Source organism: Eurosta solidaginis, chromosome 1 (assembly GCF_040869045.1).
Source record: "Eurosta solidaginis isolate ZX-2024a chromosome 1, ASM4086904v1, whole genome shotgun sequence".
In the NCBI taxonomy this organism is placed as follows: domain Eukaryota; kingdom Metazoa; phylum Arthropoda; class Insecta; order Diptera; family Tephritidae; genus Eurosta; species Eurosta solidaginis.
Window position 1 is genome coordinate 302,650,269 of NC_090319.1, and position 16,911 is coordinate 302,667,179.

General features: G+C 40.9%; 3 protein-coding genes across 6 annotated transcripts; 1 reads left to right on the forward strand and 2 right to left on the reverse strand.

Moving 5' to 3' along the window:
* Positions 1-585: 585 nt before the first annotated feature.
* On the reverse strand, positions 586-8,620 carry abs (ATP-dependent RNA helicase abstrakt). Of its 2 annotated transcripts, XM_067761292.1 has the most exons (4): positions 8,085-8,620; positions 6,945-7,826; positions 2,284-2,815; positions 586-1,883 (listed from the first exon to the last, which is right to left on the reverse strand). In XM_067761292.1, exons 2-4 carry the CDS (start codon positions 7,776-7,778, stop codon positions 1,381-1,383), a joined length of 1,869 nt encoding a protein of 622 aa, XP_067617393.1. In that variant the 5' UTR covers positions 7,779-7,826; positions 8,085-8,620; the 3' UTR covers positions 586-1,380. The 2 variants fall into 2 exon arrangements, with proteins under 2 accessions (XP_067617393.1, XP_067617392.1); XM_067761291.1 differs by lacking the exon at positions 8,085-8,620 and having other exon boundaries at positions 6,945-7,838.
* Boh1 (Buddy of Hmr 1) lies at positions 8,083-12,878 on the forward strand. 3 transcript variants are annotated; one of them, XM_067761295.1, is made up of 4 exons: positions 8,083-8,155; positions 11,560-11,646; positions 11,719-11,804; positions 11,870-12,878. In XM_067761295.1, the coding sequence occupies exons 2-4, from the start codon at positions 11,622-11,624 to the stop codon at positions 12,857-12,859; spliced, it is 1,101 nt and encodes a 366-aa protein (XP_067617396.1). In that variant the 5' UTR covers positions 8,083-8,155; positions 11,560-11,621; the 3' UTR covers positions 12,860-12,878. The 3 variants fall into 3 exon arrangements, with proteins under 3 accessions (XP_067617396.1, XP_067617395.1, XP_067617397.1); XM_067761296.1 differs by lacking the exon at positions 8,083-8,155 and adding an exon at positions 11,440-11,458; XM_067761294.1 differs by lacking the exon at positions 8,083-8,155 and having other exon boundaries at positions 11,402-11,646.
* Positions 12,879-13,215: 337 nt separating this feature from the next.
* On the reverse strand, positions 13,216-14,565 carry mRpS22 (mitochondrial ribosomal protein S22). Its single transcript, XM_067761293.1, has one exon. It carries the CDS (start codon positions 14,441-14,443, stop codon positions 13,271-13,273), a length of 1,173 nt encoding a protein of 390 aa, XP_067617394.1. The 5' UTR covers positions 14,444-14,565; the 3' UTR covers positions 13,216-13,270.
* Between the last annotated feature and the right edge of the window lie 2,346 nt (positions 14,566-16,911).

Consider the following 16,911-nt stretch of genomic DNA (forward strand, 5'->3'; position numbering starts at 1 on the left):
CAACGCATTTCTTGGATGGAGGTGATGTCAGATTTTGCTTTGACGAGGACATCAACCAGTCGGGCATCTGCACCAATCCCACTCAGGGAGCGGACGTTCCAGGTGCATGCTCTCAATTCATTGTCCTTCAAACGTTTGCCATGGTTGTCATCAATAGAGTGTATTTATCCGAGGCTGGTTGTTATATTTCATTGGAGTATGGTTTTACGTGGCGGGTCCCAAGCCCAGCGCACAACCCGCTCAGCGGGGGTGAAAATATTACTTGGCACGTTTATATAGCGAGCCGCTTGCTCCAAGACAGACGCCCGCTTGCAGCCGCACCTAGAGGTGTACAGACGCTGCCGATCAGATCTCCCCCGGCTAGCCTTTAAACCGATTATGTCAGAGTGGCCTAGCCAGGTTGTCGCCTTCTCACATTAGCTACCCAGAGGATACTTGGCCGCAAGAATCGCTCTGGCCATTCCCAGGTGAATGGCGGTCAGAAGCTTTCCCCACTTTCGTGGACATCTACACACGGCCCCAAATCGTACACATTAAAAAAAAAAAACTATAAAACCGAACTAAAAAAATGCATACCAAATTTTGGATCTATTTTATTTTTGTTTTTTATCGGGCATTTGTATAGTCAAATATACTAAAATTTTTGTTTGTATCCTTTGGTTTGGCATTTCACTTTTCCAGACGCGAGAAATTTCACATTCTGCGGAAAGACCATTTCGCGCCCCCTGTGAGTAGCGCACTGGGCAAGATGTCCCCCTTGCTCCGCCACTGCTTGGGAGCATCAAGGGAGTTAAAGCCTTTCTAAACCTGTATCTCCCAACTCTCAATGGAGGTCACGCTCTCTCTTCTGCTTCCATATCGAGGTGCTGTAAGAACTGAGCCGTAGCGTCTTTCGTCATTCCCTCAAAATGACCTATCCAGCAAAGCCCTTGAGCTTTTATTCTCTAGTCTACATACAATACAATAGCTAATCAAGTTCACTTACTATACCTCAGATAAGATTAAAAGTTTTTTAAACTAAAACCTATTTTTATATTCTCGCCTCATTTACATACGCACATCCAATCATCCTAAGCTAATCTAGTCAAATAAACATACATTATATTTAAACTAAAATGTATAATCATACATATGATCAAAAGGAATATAAACAAAAAAGGCAACTCTTAGAGACCAATTGTACAGCGAACAACGGAACATTCATATGGCGTAGCAGCTAAAAAAGGCTTGCACTGATATGAATGTTGGAGACTCGAGTTCAACGCTCAGCTCCCGAAAAGCTAGCTGATGAAGAAGTGAAATTCAGAAACATGTCCTAGTAACCATCGCCGTTTGTAAACTTACAATTTTTCTCTAATATCAATTACTAAAATGTATAATTTAATAATCTGCTGCTGTATTCGATAAATAATCTCGTCTGCCAATATTCGAAGCTTGTTTGCTTTGTACGGCTTCCAACTTGGGACATTCAGTGATACGATGACCTAAACCACCACAATATGCGCAACCGTGCGAATCACCAAGATCCAAGTAGTTATCTGGTTCCGGACATAGTTCGTTGAGAAATTCGGGTACTTTTTGTTTAGCTTCGATTAGCAAATGCTTAAGATCGAGCAATACAGACTGTTCTGCTGTCTTATTGATAAATGTTGTTGCCAGGCCTTTAGTATTTGAACGACCCGTACGTCCAATACGATGTACATAATTTTCAACATCGTCGGGCATATCATAATTTATGACATGTTGCACATTTGAAAAATCCAAACCTTTCGACGCGACATCAGTGGCGACCAACACATCTTTTTTGCCCTCACGATATGCTTCAACGGCACGTGAACGCTCTTCCTGATCTTTACCGCCGTGTATAGCTACAGCTTCAACTCCTGTAACAAAAAAAAAAATAATAATAATTTATATTTTTTAACGATCATATGGTATGAATTAGGATGGGTGAGATAGCTTCGCAATAGGATCATAGTGATACAACTTCTTATAAACGGCGTTTCTACTAATTAAAGGAGACTCATTATAAAGTGGAAATAGTACTGGTGGTAGGAGAAGAAAATGTTTATTACTCTAGAATTCGTATATCTACTACAAACTTGAACTATATTACCAAAAGGAAATAACTCTATTTTTGTATCGGAGGTTTATTACTGCTCGTCCGGAAATATGGTATTTTAGGATATCTAAATCACGTACACACTGAATAACGCTCAGACTCTCAAGTACGCAAAGCAGGAAAGTTCTCTCGAGAAGTCAAAAACTTTGGTCATAATTTACCTTTTAAAAGCAAATATTCATGAATACAATCCACATCTTGTTTCTTTTCTGCAAATATTAGTACGGGAGGTGCAGTTTTTTGCAAACAATCCAAAAGATGAACAACTTTCGCTTCCTGTTTCACATACTCCACCTCTTGTGTGACGTTCATTGAAGCCGCACCCGCGCGGCCAACATTAATTGTTACCGGCTTCACCAGAGCAGAACGTGCAAAGTTTTGTATTTTCTTAGGCATAGTAGCTGAGAAGAGCAGTGTTTGTCGCTGGGCACGGAAGAATGAAAATATTGTTCGAACGTCCTCTTCGAAACCCATATCTATCATACGATCTGCTTCATCCATACATAGGTAGCGACATATATCTAATGTTGTCATCTTCTTTTCCAACATATCCATTAGACGTCCAGGTGTGGCAACCATTATATGAACACCTTGTTGTATGACCTCCATAGCGCTAGAAACGGGTAGTCCACCAATGGCTAAACAAGCGCGTATTTCAGGCATGCCGCATTCTTTTAAATGGCGGCTATAATGCTGAAAGATAATATTGGATCAGTTGAAAAAAGTACCCAAGGTGTATATGTACATGTTGTTGTTGTTGTTGTAGCAATGCTCGCCCCACCTAATAGCCGCGACCGATCACAAATTGTCATCAATATCCTCTAACGGGAGTCCAAGGAAACTTGCCGTTTCAACAGGGGTGGACCATAAGGAAAGGGGTGTTAGAGGCGTTGGTTCCACATTACAATTAAAGAGATGGTTGGTGTCATGTGGGGACACATTGCAAGCAGGGCATACATTTTGTATGTCGGGGTTGATACTGGATAGGTAAGAGTTTAACCTGTTACAGTATCCAGAACGAAGTTGAGCAAGGGTGACACGCGTTTCCCTGGGGAGATGCGTTCCTCTTCTGCGAGTTCTGGATATTTTTCTTCAAGTACTGGATTCACCGGGCAATTCCCAACATAAAGGTCCGACGCCTGTCTATGGAGTTCACCAAGGACCTGCTTGTGTTTTTCCGCTTCATACGGCTGGGTTCTCAGGTGCCGTATTTCCTCAAAATGCTTACGGAGATGACTCCTTAGGCCCCTAGGCGGTGCTGGTTCGTCAATCAGATGTCTGTTGGGATGCCCAGGTTTCTGGGTATTCAACAGAAACTGTTTGGTCAGCATCTCATTTCGCTCCCTGATGGGGAGTATTCTCGCCTCATTATGCAGATGGTGTTCCGGGGACATAAGAAGACAGCCCGTGGCGATTCTGAGAGCAGTATTTTGGCAGGCCTGTAGTTTCTTCCAGTGGGTGGTTTTTAGGCTTGGCGACCATATGGGTGACGCGTAGCACGTAATCGGCTGGCTAATTGCTTTGTATGTGGTCAAGAGCGTTTCTTTATCTTTTCCCCAGGTACTGCCAGCAAGGGATTTGAGGATTTTATTACGGCTCTGAATTCTTGGAACAATTGCGGTTGCGTGCGCACCAAAATGTAGATCCTGATCAAACGTCACACCCAAGATTTTGGGGTGTAGGAGAGTCGGTAGCGTAGTGCCATCGACGTGGATGTTCAATATGGTCGACATTTGGGGCGTCCATGTTGTAAATAAAGTCGCGGAAGATTTAGTCGGTGACAATGCCAGGTCTCGCGAGGCGAAAAAACTGGAGAGATCAGGGAGATAGCCGTTTATTTTATTGCATAGATCATCGATCTTTGGGCCTGGGCCTGTGGCCATTATTGTGCAGTCATCGGCGTAGGAAACGATTGTGACTCCTTCCGGTGGTGAAGGTAGCTTAGATATGTAGAAATTAAACAAAAGCGGGGATAGGACACCACCCTGTGGCACCCCTTGTTTAATTCTCCTTTGTTTTGATGTTTCGTTTCTGAATTGCACCGATGCCTGCCGACCACCCAGATAATTTGCGGTCCACCTTTTAAGACATGGGGGAAGGGTAGACCCTTCCAGGTCTTGCAGTAACGAGCCATGGTTGACCGTATCAAAAGCTTTTGATAGGTCTAACGCTACGAGTACTGTTCTATGGTGGGGATATTGATTCAAACCGCAATTTATCTGGGTGCTAATGACATTTGGCGCGGAGGTAGTGCTATGAAGTTTTCTGAAGCCATGCTGATGAGGGGCTAGCTGCAAATGTGCTTGGAAATAAGGGAGGAAAATGGCTTCAAGCGTCTTTGCCACTGGCGATAGGAGAGATATCGGACGATATGACTCACCTACGTTAGCTGGTTTCCCAGGCTTTAGTAGCGGGACCACCTTGGCCATTTTCCATTTCTCGGGTATGACAAAGGTGGAAAGAGACAGGTTGAAGACATGCGCTAAATATTTGAAACCCTCTTTCCCTAGGTTTTTAAGCATCGGCATGGCTATGCCGTCTGGGCCCACTGCTTTGGATGGTTTAGCGCGACCAATGGCGTCCTCAACCTCTCTAGCGGTGATGGTAATTGGTGACGCGCTGAGTTTGTGTTTATGTGCGTGTCTATTGGCTCTCCATCTATCTTTGTCGACCGTAGGATGCATTATATATTGTCGGCAGAAAGCGCTCGCGCATTTTTTCGCATCCGACAGCACCTTATCGCCAAAGGCGATGGAAACTTTGTCTTTGTGCTTAGTCGGATTCGATAGGGACTTTACGGTGGACCAAAGTTTACCTACACCGGTAGAGATGTTACAACCTCTTAGGTGCTCTTCCCATTTCGCCCGCTTGTGTTCGTCCACAAGCAATCTGATGCGTTGGTTTATATCCCTTATTTGGGGGTCGCCTGGATCAAGCTGTCTTATAAGGTCGCGTTCCCTCGCTAAGCTCGCGGCCTCCGCCGGGAAGTGGGCCGGATTTCGGGAATTCTCCCGGCGGGAATGAAATGTGCCGAGGCGGATTTAATGACCTTACGGAAGGCACGCTCCCCTTGGCGGGCATCAGTCGGGATAGGGAGGGCAGCAAAGCTGCTGTCTGTTGCAGATTTATATTCTTCCCACTTTCCTTTTTTGAAGTTTATGAAAGTGCGTTTTTCGGTGACGATGAAGTCGGCGGTACGCTCGAACGAAATAAGTATGGGCAGGTGGTCGGATGCCAATGTTACCATCGGCTGCCAGTTGACGCAGTTTACGAGTTCTGCGCTCACGATTGAGATATCTGGCGAGCTATGACAGCTTCCTACCATACGTGTGGGGGCGTCTCCGTTTATTGTGCAGAACGTCGTTTCGTCTATTTGATCCGCCAACATCTCACCCCTACTGTCCGCCCGCAAGTTTGAATGCCATAGGTCGTGATGGGCATTGAAATCGGCTAAGATAATGCGATTGTTGCCAGTGAGTAAGGCCTCGATATTAGGGCGGTATCCACTGGGGCAACAGGTGACAGGAGGGATGTAGATGTTGATGATTTCTAGATTTGCATCGCCTGACCGGACAGATAGGCCTTGACGTTCTAAGACATTGTCACTGCGGTCGATGCCAGGATCAAATATATGATATTGCACAGAGTGGTGTATAATAAACGCGAGGCCGCCTCCATTTCCGCTCTCGCGGTCTTTCCTGTGGACATTATAACCAGAGCAGGTCTGCAATGCAGATCTTGCTGTGAGTTTAGTCTCTTGAATCGCAGCAATGCGGATGTTGTGCCGCTTCATGAAATCGACTATCTCCGTAATCATCCCAGTTAGTCCATTACAGTTGAACTGCAGAATTCTGAAGTGCATGAGGGGTGACGCCGCCACTCTAGGGGTAAGTGAGGGGTGACTACGCCTAGGTTGTGGAAGGCCAGGACGCAATTGCTGTTGTGGCCTTGGGACTGGGCGCCCTTGGGCAAGCATTGGGGTACCCGGATGATTTGGGTTTGCGACCTGGCAACATGGCGCGACGAAACCCGTCGAGGGTTGCCGTCGCGGAGACCAGAACATCTAGGAAAGTGGCACCACCCAAGGCAGGAGCTGCATTGAGCGGATGTCGCAAACATATATATTCTGTGCTGGCAGGTGCAAACGGAGGCAGGGACTAAGAGTCTGTTTCCCTGACCTGCACGATTGCTGCCAGAAAAGAGTGGGGGAGAAGAAGACGGGGGCAGGGGCTGATGCTCAGCATTGCTACCAGCTCTACTACTAAGGTAGTAGTTATGAGTGGTATCAGCTGTTTGAGTTGTTGGCGCCGTGGGGCGCGAGCAGCAGAGGGTACTTGTTGTGGCTTGCTGAGCAGCGAAGCTGCTGGAAGGTAGTGGGGATACGCTTAGGCGTAGACTACGGGACGCCCTTGGGCGTGAGCAGCAAGGAGCCACAAAAGATTTATAAAAGTTACGTGGACGTCGGGTTTTGGGATCAAGCCCAGAACAACCTGTCCGATGCAACCATCCCTTGCACGAGACACACTGAACAGAGTATGACCGTCCTAAAAAGATTCTTTTCTGGCAAATGCAGCAAAACCATTTCTCAGGACCGGGGTCAGGAGACGGACCCGGATTGGGTTCGATACCTTCCCGGAGTAAGAGAATATGTAGCAGTCCTGCTGCAAGGAGCTGCTGGGACGATGACAATTTGTGGGAGGGACGAAACAAATTAAATGGGGTCACACTGAAATGACAGTCCTTGGTCGGGAAAAATCCCGAGTCGCTCCGGTACATAGAACCGACTGCCTTGGGAAGCGTGTATATGTACATGTTTACTAACCGTAATAATATCAAAAGTTTGTTTCGCCAATTCACGTGACGGGCAAATGATAAGACCGTATGGACCTTCGTTGCGTTCAAAAGGTAAACGAAATTCTTGTTCTAGCGCAAACATTATAAGCGGCAGTACGAACACCAATGTCTTTCCTGAACCCGTGAATGCAATACCAATTAAATCACGCCCAGAGAGCACTGCCGGAATGCCTTGTATTTGTATGGGCGTAGGTTTCTTAATACCCTTTGCAGCGAGACCATTTAATATACCTTTTGGAAATTTCATTTCACGAAAACTTCGGATTGGTGGTGCAACATCGTCACCCTCTACCAATATTCTTAAGCGTTTGCGTATTGCATTGCGTTTCTCTTCGGGCATAGTGATTAGGTAACGCGGTGGACGCCAGCTTGTTTTAATTGGATCCTCATATTGTATACCTTTGGCCAATTCAGCAACACCCATCAAAGCTTTTTGTGTTGTCACACTTTCAAGTATCTTCTCTTCTTCCTTTAACTGTTTCTCTACAGCGCTGATTTTTTTCGCTTCAGCAATCTTCTTCAATTCGGTATGTTGGTCTAGCAAACTGATGTTGTATTTTCGTCCCCAAAGTTCTGATTCATTGGCACCTTGTGATTCCTCGTCACCTTCATTCTCACTTGAAGACTTTGGTTGTGCCGTTCCTTCGCTGCTGAGCTGTACAATTCGGCCAAGTTTCATTAGCTTCTGCTTTTTGCGTTCCTTGACTGGAACGTAAGGCACATAGTTATCATCTTCTTCATCCGAAGATTTTCTTTTATTATCCTCACGGCGATAACGTTTAACTTGCGTTGATTCCGACATTTCAGTAAAAATTTATTTATAATTATTCCTTTTAATTATTTATGCGCTCTGCCAATAATACTTAGAGATAGTAAATTTTTGTTTCGATTTTTGTAAGAAATCAATCGTTTTTTAAACGCAATCGAATTTTCTCAGATTGGCAAAAGCCATCATCCGGTGGCAAAGAGCCTGAGCCAGATAAATAATATTGCATATAAATGCAACAACAACGATTTGAGCCAGATAGAAGTCTGGTTCCATTTGTGAGTCAGATAATTTGTTAATCACTTGTTTTTAGTTTAGCAACGCTGCCTTTAATAAACCTACTTTTTTTGGTGTTTGGCGAAGGGAATGGAGGGAACACAAAAAATTTTACAAGTCTTGTGTGTTGTGGAAAAGTAATGCACTAAATTGAATGCATTTACTAAAAAAATAACTTAAAGTGATGTGAACTATCTCTTTTTTTTAATTTGCCACCACGGCAGTAAATAATTGACAACCTCGACTTTATCTACACTTCTAAAATTGCTGCGTAGAAAATTAGTACTTGTGTCCATATTTTGGAGAATATTTTGAATAAGGTGCCACGATTTTCCAACTTTTTTTTCGAGGGGTGGCGGGGGTCCATAAAATCACAAAATTATCCTCCGCAACTCTAGGAAACTCTCAGTTTATGAAATATAAGCTTTCTAATTTCCAAATTTAGTAAAATTTTAACTTAAGTCCTGCACTTAAAATTCGGGTCGCACATGTCGATAGCGGTATCAAAAGACGCGTATTTGCGTCAAGGTTCAGAATCCGAAAGCAGAAACTATATTTTTTATCTCGTTTAAAAGTTATTCGCGGAAAACACGTCGGTACTCTTGTCGCTTTTTTCGTTTTTGCAATTAAACAAACGAAAACAAATGAAGGTGGTGAATAGTGTTGCCAGCTCCGCAACAATATCTTTTTATCTTGGTAGAACATTATAAGGTGGTGGCACGTCGACATAAATGCAAACAAACATACACTATCAATGTATTTTGTTTTGTAATTCTCTGAATAATTTGAAATTAATGTATTTAATTGGACCAAGTGCAGAATACATACATTTGTCAAAACAAAAAAAGGTAATAGTCTAGCTGAGGGGTCGACTGCTAATACGCTACCAAAAAATATCGAGAGAGGTATCAAACGACGCGTCTTGACATCAGTATTAATGATCCGAAGGCGGAAAATAAAAATATTAACTCGTTCAAAAGATATTAACGAAAAACCGAAAAAAGACCTGCGGGTACCTCCGAAACCGGGGGAGGGATCCATAGTATTTTTGTGCAGAACACCTTTCTGAGTTGGCGGCCTTCGGCCGCGCTTATAAAAAATAACCCTGGGCTACGCCATGCCAAGTCCGGGTGTGTGGTATAACCGTGACTACCGCCACGGTGATGCACAATTTTTTTGTGGGTAAAAACACAACAACAACCACATGAAAATCGCCAACTTAAACTGCAAATATCTCTGGACATAGATAAAATTTTTCTTTTCCGCCATTGAAATTAATACGCGTCTTTTGACACCTCTCTAGATATTTTTGGTAGCGTATTAGCAGTCGACACCTCAACTAGACTATTACCCAAAAAAAAACAAAAACTCGGACTTTATAGAGAGTTTTATGCTGATTCCAGCAGTAATTCTGCGTAGAACACCTTTCTGCATAGGCGGCCTTCGGCCACGCTTATAAAAAATAACTCTGGGCTACGCCATGCAAAGTCCGGATGTGTGGTATAACCGTGGCTACCGCCACGGTGATGTCCTTCTGCGTAGTACACCCTTCTGCGCAGCACCCCAAATAATATTAGACTACAAATTATTAAAAGTGTTTTACAAAAACAAGATACATTTATAGAGTATGTTTGTTTGCATTTATGTCGACGTGCTACCACCTTATAATGTTCTACCAAGATAAAAAGAAATTGTTGCGGAGCTGGCAACACTATTCACCACCTTCGTTTGTTCTCGTTTGTTTAATTGCAACAACGAAAAAAGCGACAATAGTACCGACGTGTTTTCCGCGAATAACTTTTAAACGAGATAAAAAATATAGTTTCTGCTTTCGAATTTTGAATCTTGACGCAAATACGCGTCTTTTGATACAGCTATCGACATGTGCGACCCGAATTTTAAGTGCAGGACTTAAGTTGAAATTTTACTAAATTTGGAAATTAAAAAGCTTATATTTCATAAAGTAAGAGTTTCCTAGAGCTGCGGATGATAATTTTGTGATTTTTAAGACCCCCTCTACCCCTGCAAATCAACAAAAGTTTGAAAGTCGTGGCACCTTATATAAAATCCAACCCCATATTTTACCTCTACACTACCTCTATCTATTACCTCTACAATAGGTGTGTGTCCACTATTCACCGAAACTGATTCAGCTATAGGGTGTACACTATGGCCAATAGAGGCGTGTGTCTCCGCTTTTCGGTACAACCCGTTATGTAGCTAGTTATTAACCACTGCCGCTAAATGGGTCTCCTAAACATTATCTAAGTGAGGATAAAGGCTCCATTACTGATACTTAGCATATACTTGACTTGGCTTGCGAACTGTCACTTACAGTACTGTTAAATTAACATTGCATGTTACTGGTTACTCAAAACTTAACTTGACTTAGAAGTCTGTTGAATTTTGATTTTCTATGTAAGTTCTAAGTGACGTTTACATTTTGAGATGCCATTTGTTTGTTTCCATTTGATTTTGACATTTTGTCATACAAATTGACATTTATTTAAAAATAAATTTCAACGCTGATTATGATGCCAGATTTTATGCGCCAAGTGGAGTATATTTGTAGATGGTGCTGTGACGATTTGCCGTTCTCCATAGAAATAAACGCTTTCTACTCAGCTATTAGCGCACGATGCTGTATCAACTTAATCTCGTTATATGTAAATTAGGTCTAATTGCTGGTTGAATGAGGTTGTAAAAGGCCAATTAAACTTCCTTAACCCTAGCGCCATAGTCGTAACCATAACCGTCTCCAATGTGATCGATTAATGGTGTCTTAAGCTAAAAGTCGTAGAAATTTTATAATAAATGCAGAAAACGCAAAAAATTACACACACAATCCACAAAAAAATAAGCCTCTTAGTCATAACATATCCAAAAAAATGAAAAAATGTGACTTATTACCATAAAACCATAACCAGATAAAACAGCTGATCGAACCTACCTTATGGAAATCAATGTAATCGGTTAATGGTGCCATACCATAAAGCTAACGCCATAACCATATCATAGCCAACCAACTGGTTTTTGGTTTTACGCCATATCCATAACCTAAAAATATTGGATTTGGTGAATTAATTAACTTTTTGTATATTTTTTGTTTATGGTTTAGAATACGTTTTGACTAAGAGACTTTTTTTTTGTGGAAAATGTTTGTAATTTTTTGCGTTTTCTTCATTTTTATGAAATTTTCACGATTTTTAGGTTAAGGCACCATTAATCGATCACATTGGAGGTGGATATGGATATGGGTAGGAAGTTTTTTGGCCTTAAGATAAGATCAATAAGTTAATTACACATGAGGGTTAAACAAGCTATCGGCATTTCCTTTCAACCTTCACTATCGATATCTCTGTAGCTGTTGTGGCTCTCTACTTTATCATTGGAAAACTGCCATAACACCATAACGCTTTCACAAGCTGTTTATAAAGCTGGTATTTTTTTTTTAACAAGACTGCTGATTTCCGTCTATATATCATTGACTATGTTGTTTAAGCCACAGTGCAATAGCTTTTAAAAAATAGCACCTTTGCAGGAAACGCCCACCCACCCCTTCCTGTTCTACACTGTTTTTCATTATTTGTGGTACAAATAGAAATGGATTCGACAATAATCTCAAATGGTAACTATTATAATTAAAATTTAAAGCTGGCTGCGTAAATTTAGATTTGTTTATTCTTTTATCTTTAATCAGTGCCGCTGGAAGCTCAGAAAACGGAAACTATTCTTGTAAGCGCTGATAGTTGTATATCGAGTCCCAAAGCAGTAGTAGCTCACCAGGTAAAACATGAAAACCTCTACTTATAAAAATGGAAAAATAATTAAAAACAAAATTTATATTTTAGATGGCCGTAACAGAGGTTCCTGAAATGATTGCTGTGGAAACGATATTTATATCAGATCAATTAGCCAGGCAGAAAAAAATTGAGTTGTCCGAAGCACTTGTTCTGTCAGAATCATACATTGTCGACGACGCCGAAGACGATTCGGAAGATGATGCCGACGTATACCTACTCCAAACGCAAGATTTTGGTACAATGGTGCAACCTGATGCTGAAGACTTTGCCGGCCAAACGGACGGACCCAATCCTCAAAGGGATCGTGAAATTCAAACTATGAAATTTTCTAGTAAAAAAGATATCGGTATACAATGCGAATGCGAAACTGATTTATTCTTTGAAGATATGCAAAGAGATGGTGATCCGTTAGATGGAGAGAATATAAATAGCCAGCGATGCTATGCACAATTTTTGGTTTTTGTACAAAATAATACCAATATTTATAGTGGCAGTAAAACAGAATGTATGAAATGTGGAGAAGTATGCAAAAATTTTAAGCAAACTCTCTCACATATGGCAATACACTGGGGGCCATCGACGTTGTGTGAAAGATGTGGCCAAAGTATTGAACATGCAAGGCTATTATATCTACATCAATGCGAGTTTGCGCCCCCAAATAAAAACGCCCAAAAACAATGTCCTTTGTATACATGTGGAATTATTCTTAAGTCAAACAAGAAGCTATTGAACCATTTAAACCATCATTTGAATTCGGACTTTAGTCAATGTTTAATTCAAGCAGCGCAGAGAAAATTAAGTTTTACTAAAAAAATTAGTGCGCGCCAACAATCTCCTAAAAAGACAGCATTGCGAGGATGCACTCGAGATACATTGCGTTGTCAAATTTGTTTAATTAGATTCAAAAGCACATTTGCATTTGTCAGACACCGCCAAAAGTGCATAAAAAGGTTCATGGAAAGACTTAAAGTAAAAAAACGCAAAAATATGAGTGCAAATTCAGATAAACTCTTAATTTTAGAAAATTTTACTAAATAAAAAAAAAACTAATTTAAAAGAGTACCGTCTTCAATTCTATTTTGCTGCTTAAGGATGTACACGGTTTAGGTCGAACTTCAAATTGAATGATATTAGCAATTTAAGCACAGCTGGATTGCCTGAACTATAAAGTCTGTAAATAAATAGAGCAGTAAATTTTCGCCACCTATTTTATTGAAGAAGTCGTGAGAGAAGCAAATGTGTGCTCTAAAGGTATATAGAGGGAATCTATAGTCAAACCGACTTTAACTTTTAACCAGCGAAAAAGTATAAGAGCGAACTACATAAATATCGTTCAAACACCCAAAACATTCGGGGAGTCTCCTTATCGCTAAAAGTAAATAAAGCCAAGTACATACTTTGGTAAACTGTTATTGTTCATTAAACAGAATGCTTTATGAATACATTTTTTTATGAAACACCATGCGCTTTGGCTAGCCCCTCTAGCAATTGCTTCTTCTCAGCGTTGATTTCTTTTATCGTTTGTGTCGCCAACTCCAGCTGAACTTTCTTTAATGCATGTTTACTAATATAGTTCTCAAGGAATGGTAAACATAAGTTATCTACTTCAAAGTCAACCGCAGTTTTTCCAATAGTGTCTTCGATATCCGCCTTTAGATTTTTTGCTGACCGTTTCAACTCTTTGTTTAATTCCTTTAAAGCTACATCACCAGCGGGCCTTATTTCATCAAACTTTTGCAAAATATCTTTGTAATTATACTTAATACCGTGTAATTTGTAAAAGAGCGCAATAAGTTCGACAGCGTTTTGTAGATAATCTCGTCGCACCATGTCGTACAATAAATCATCAATACAATGATGCCATGCATAGAAAAATGCCATTGGACCAAAATGCCTCGTAGAGCGCAATACATCAAATTGTTTAGTTTCGTTTATGTGCTGATATACCCTACTGCTTATATGATGGAACTCTGGTTCATAGGGTTCGAATTGTACAATCATACGATCCAAAATGAATAAATACTTTTGCTCATCCAGGCAACGTTGTAAATGCTCACCTTTAAACATTTGCGGAACTCGAATTTTTCTGCCTTCAAGTGGAAAGTATAATTGACGCATTCGTTTGGTTACCTCCATAGGTGCATATTCTAGTGTACCATCAGTTTGTCGCACAACTACTTTACGTTCCGATTGGCGTAATCCATAAGTTATGTCTGTGAATATGTATTTGGTATCGGAAAACCCTGTTAAGGCGCTATCGTTTGAAATAATTTGGGGTTCATCTTTTTTTAACTGCACTATAGGCGGCATTTGTAATCTTTTTCTAGCGCGCTCAACCGTTTTACGATATTCTTTCTCCAACATTTCAACAGTCATAAGCTTATATTCGACGGAATTGTCCTTAACCGACTGTTTTTGAAAGATTTTATCTAGATCCATTTGTGTCATGGACTGCAGTAGCTTTTGAGTTTCAGGATCTGTGAATTGTGGTTGGGGATCGCGGTCGTAGAGCAAAGTAGACGACGTAGTGTCCAACACATTGGAGCTTGTAGATGCTGTGCATTGCTGTGAGCGAAGGCTTGCACGTAGTATGCCATAATTCGATAATTTCCGCAAAAGCATTTTTATTTATAAAAATTTGCTTTAAATAGATTTTCTAGGTTACAGCTATCTGCTATAAAAATATGTCAAATTTTTTCTTAAAATTTCGCCGCATAAAACAGCTGTGCATGGCAAGTAGTGATGGATCGATATTTCGCTATTGGTGATTGCATCGCCGCTATTGACAAATCGCTAATAGCTATAGCTATTGCAATCCAAATATATCAGTGATTGGCTATTTTCCTTCATTCGATTTTTTTTAATACAATCACCTCTGGCAGAATATCGCCAATAGCGATTATAGCGCTTATAGCGATTGGCGATTTTCCTTTAGCATGAAATTCTAATACTAATAGCAGCGATGCAATCATCGATAGTGAGATATCGTTCATCATTACTCATCTGTGTGCTTTACTTTCCGAAACAGCGAACGGAACAAAGCCATAGTGTACCTATACCAAGTGTGTTCACTAAGCGATAAACGTCAAAACTACAAACAGCCTCGCTCACCTGATGGAAATCTCAGGTCTAGAGTCGCATTTTTAGTCTCAACGACAACATTTTTGACTACCAATCGTATGGACTTTTTCAATTTTTCAATCATTCGGAGCATTCGGTAATGGTATCCATTTTGAATTCGCTGTCATTCCGAATCCAGCGAGTGCCTGTCAGAATGCTTGACAGATAAGTCAACACACTTGTACTTGTACACGGAGTATTTCTGAACACATCGGTGTAGTATAATATAGTAAATAAATCATGTCTTTATGGTGTTACATATACAGATTTATTTCGGGTTGATTCATCTTACATTTAAAAATCAAAGCATTTTCAATTAACAAAATTTATAAAACAAAGATGCATATACATTTATTTCAGCTAGTTTCATCTCATTGAGTGTAATACGAGTCTGAACCATAGTGTACAAGTACAAGTGTGTTGACTTATCTGTCAAGCATTCTGACAGGCACTCGCTGAATTCGGAATGACAGCGAATTCAAAATGGATACCATTACCGAGTGCGCCGAATGATTGAAAAATTGAAAAAGTCGATACGATTGGTAGTCAAAAATGTTGTCGTTGAGACCAAAAATGCGACTCTAGACCTGAGATTTCCATCAGGTGAGCGAGGCTGTTTGTAGTTTTGACGTTTATCGGTAAGTGAACACACTTGGTATAGGTACACTATGGTCTGAACATATTGTCGTCAGCCAGTTAATAATATATATCATAATATCTCAGAAGATTAGAATTTCACATTACATTAGTTTACAATTAAAGGTACATACTTTTTTCTTTTTATTCCAATTTTGGTTCATATCTAATATCTAATATCTAATATATATTATAAATGGGAAAGTTTGGATGTTAAGATGTTTGGATGTTTGGATGTTTAGATGTTTGGATGTTTGGATGTTTGGATGTTTGGATGTTTGGATGTTTGGATGTTTGGATGTTTGGATGTTTGTCCAGACGTTTGTCTTTGTGACTCAATAACGCAAGAACGGCTGGACCGATTTGGATGAAATTTTGCACACATATAGCCAATAGTCTAGAAGGATCTACTAGCTATATATTTTTAAAAAGGGGCGTGGTCCCCGCCCCCTAGGGTCAGTTATAATTTAATTATTATATTTTTTCGTTTTTGCGACTGAATCACGCCAAAATGGCTACACGGATTTTGATGAAATTTGGGACACAGACAGTAGTCTACTAGCGAAATTTTTTTCGAACATGGAAAGAGGGGTGGGGGTCCCACGACCCTTCGAGAAATTATTTTTCATAATTTTTACACATTATAACTTTACGTATACTGGCCTTCACCAATATCACAGACTCAAGGGGTCAAATAAGTCGAGGGCTTACAAAGTAAGCAGTGACACCCTCCGCCCGCCCCCTTTATATCCCCCTCTGGTGTAAAATCCATAAATTGTTATAACTCAATCTAAATTTTCTCCTAAATCAATAGTTTTTGGTATCTGGTACATACAGAACGAGATCTAGACAATTTTGGAGGAACGATCAGTGGTCCTCTCCTCTACTCCCGCCATCCGCCCTCCATCAATTGTTTTTATTAGCACGCTTTTATTAGCTTTACCTGTATGTTTCTATCTAACTTTTTATTCGCTCCAATGCGCCTGCTGCCTTATTAACATGGTTTTATAATTAGCTTCACCTTATTTGTAATCCCGTAAGGGTCATATCGAGACCCTTCCGGGATCATTTCTGGATGGTTTTCGGGATCGGTCCGGGATTACGCCGGGGTAATTTCGGGACTTTTTCGGGACTATTTCGGGATCATTTTGGGACCCTTCCGGGATCATTTCTGTATAGTTTACGGGATCCGTCCGGGATCACGTCGGGGTTATTTTGGAACATTTTCGGGACTATTCCGGAATCATTTCGGAACTATTTCGCGATCATTTGGGGACCCTTCCGGCATCATTTCTGGATGGTTTTCGGGATCCGTGCGGGATCTCGTCGGGGTC

What these genes read in the sequence shown, in the direction of transcription:
- abs (XM_067761292.1), bottom strand. Translation starts at nt 7,778, where the DNA reads ATGTCGGAATCAACGCAAGTTAAACGTTATCGCCGTGAGGATAATAAA. An exon ending in AAACTTTTGATATTATTACG is followed by an intron (nt 2,816 to 6,944) that starts GTTAGTAAACAT and finishes ATTATCTTTCAG; the next exon opens with CATTATAGCCGCCATTTAAA. An exon ending in TGAATATTTGCTTTTAAAAG is followed by an intron (nt 1,884 to 2,283) that starts GTAAATTATGAC and finishes TTTTTGTTACAG; the next exon opens with GAGTTGAAGCTGTAGCTATA.
- Boh1 (XM_067761295.1), top strand. Translation starts at nt 11,622, where the DNA reads ATGGATTCGACAATAATCTCAAATG. An exon ending in TTCGACAATAATCTCAAATG is followed by an intron (nt 11,647 to 11,718) that starts GTAACTATTATA and finishes ATCTTTAATCAG; the next exon opens with TGCCGCTGGAAGCTCAGAAA. An exon ending in AAGCAGTAGTAGCTCACCAG is followed by an intron (nt 11,805 to 11,869) that starts GTAAAACATGAA and finishes TTTATATTTTAG; the next exon opens with ATGGCCGTAACAGAGGTTCC.
- mRpS22 (XM_067761293.1), bottom strand. Translation starts at nt 14,443, where the DNA reads ATGCTTTTGCGGAAATTATCGAATTATGGCATACTACGTGCAAGCCTT.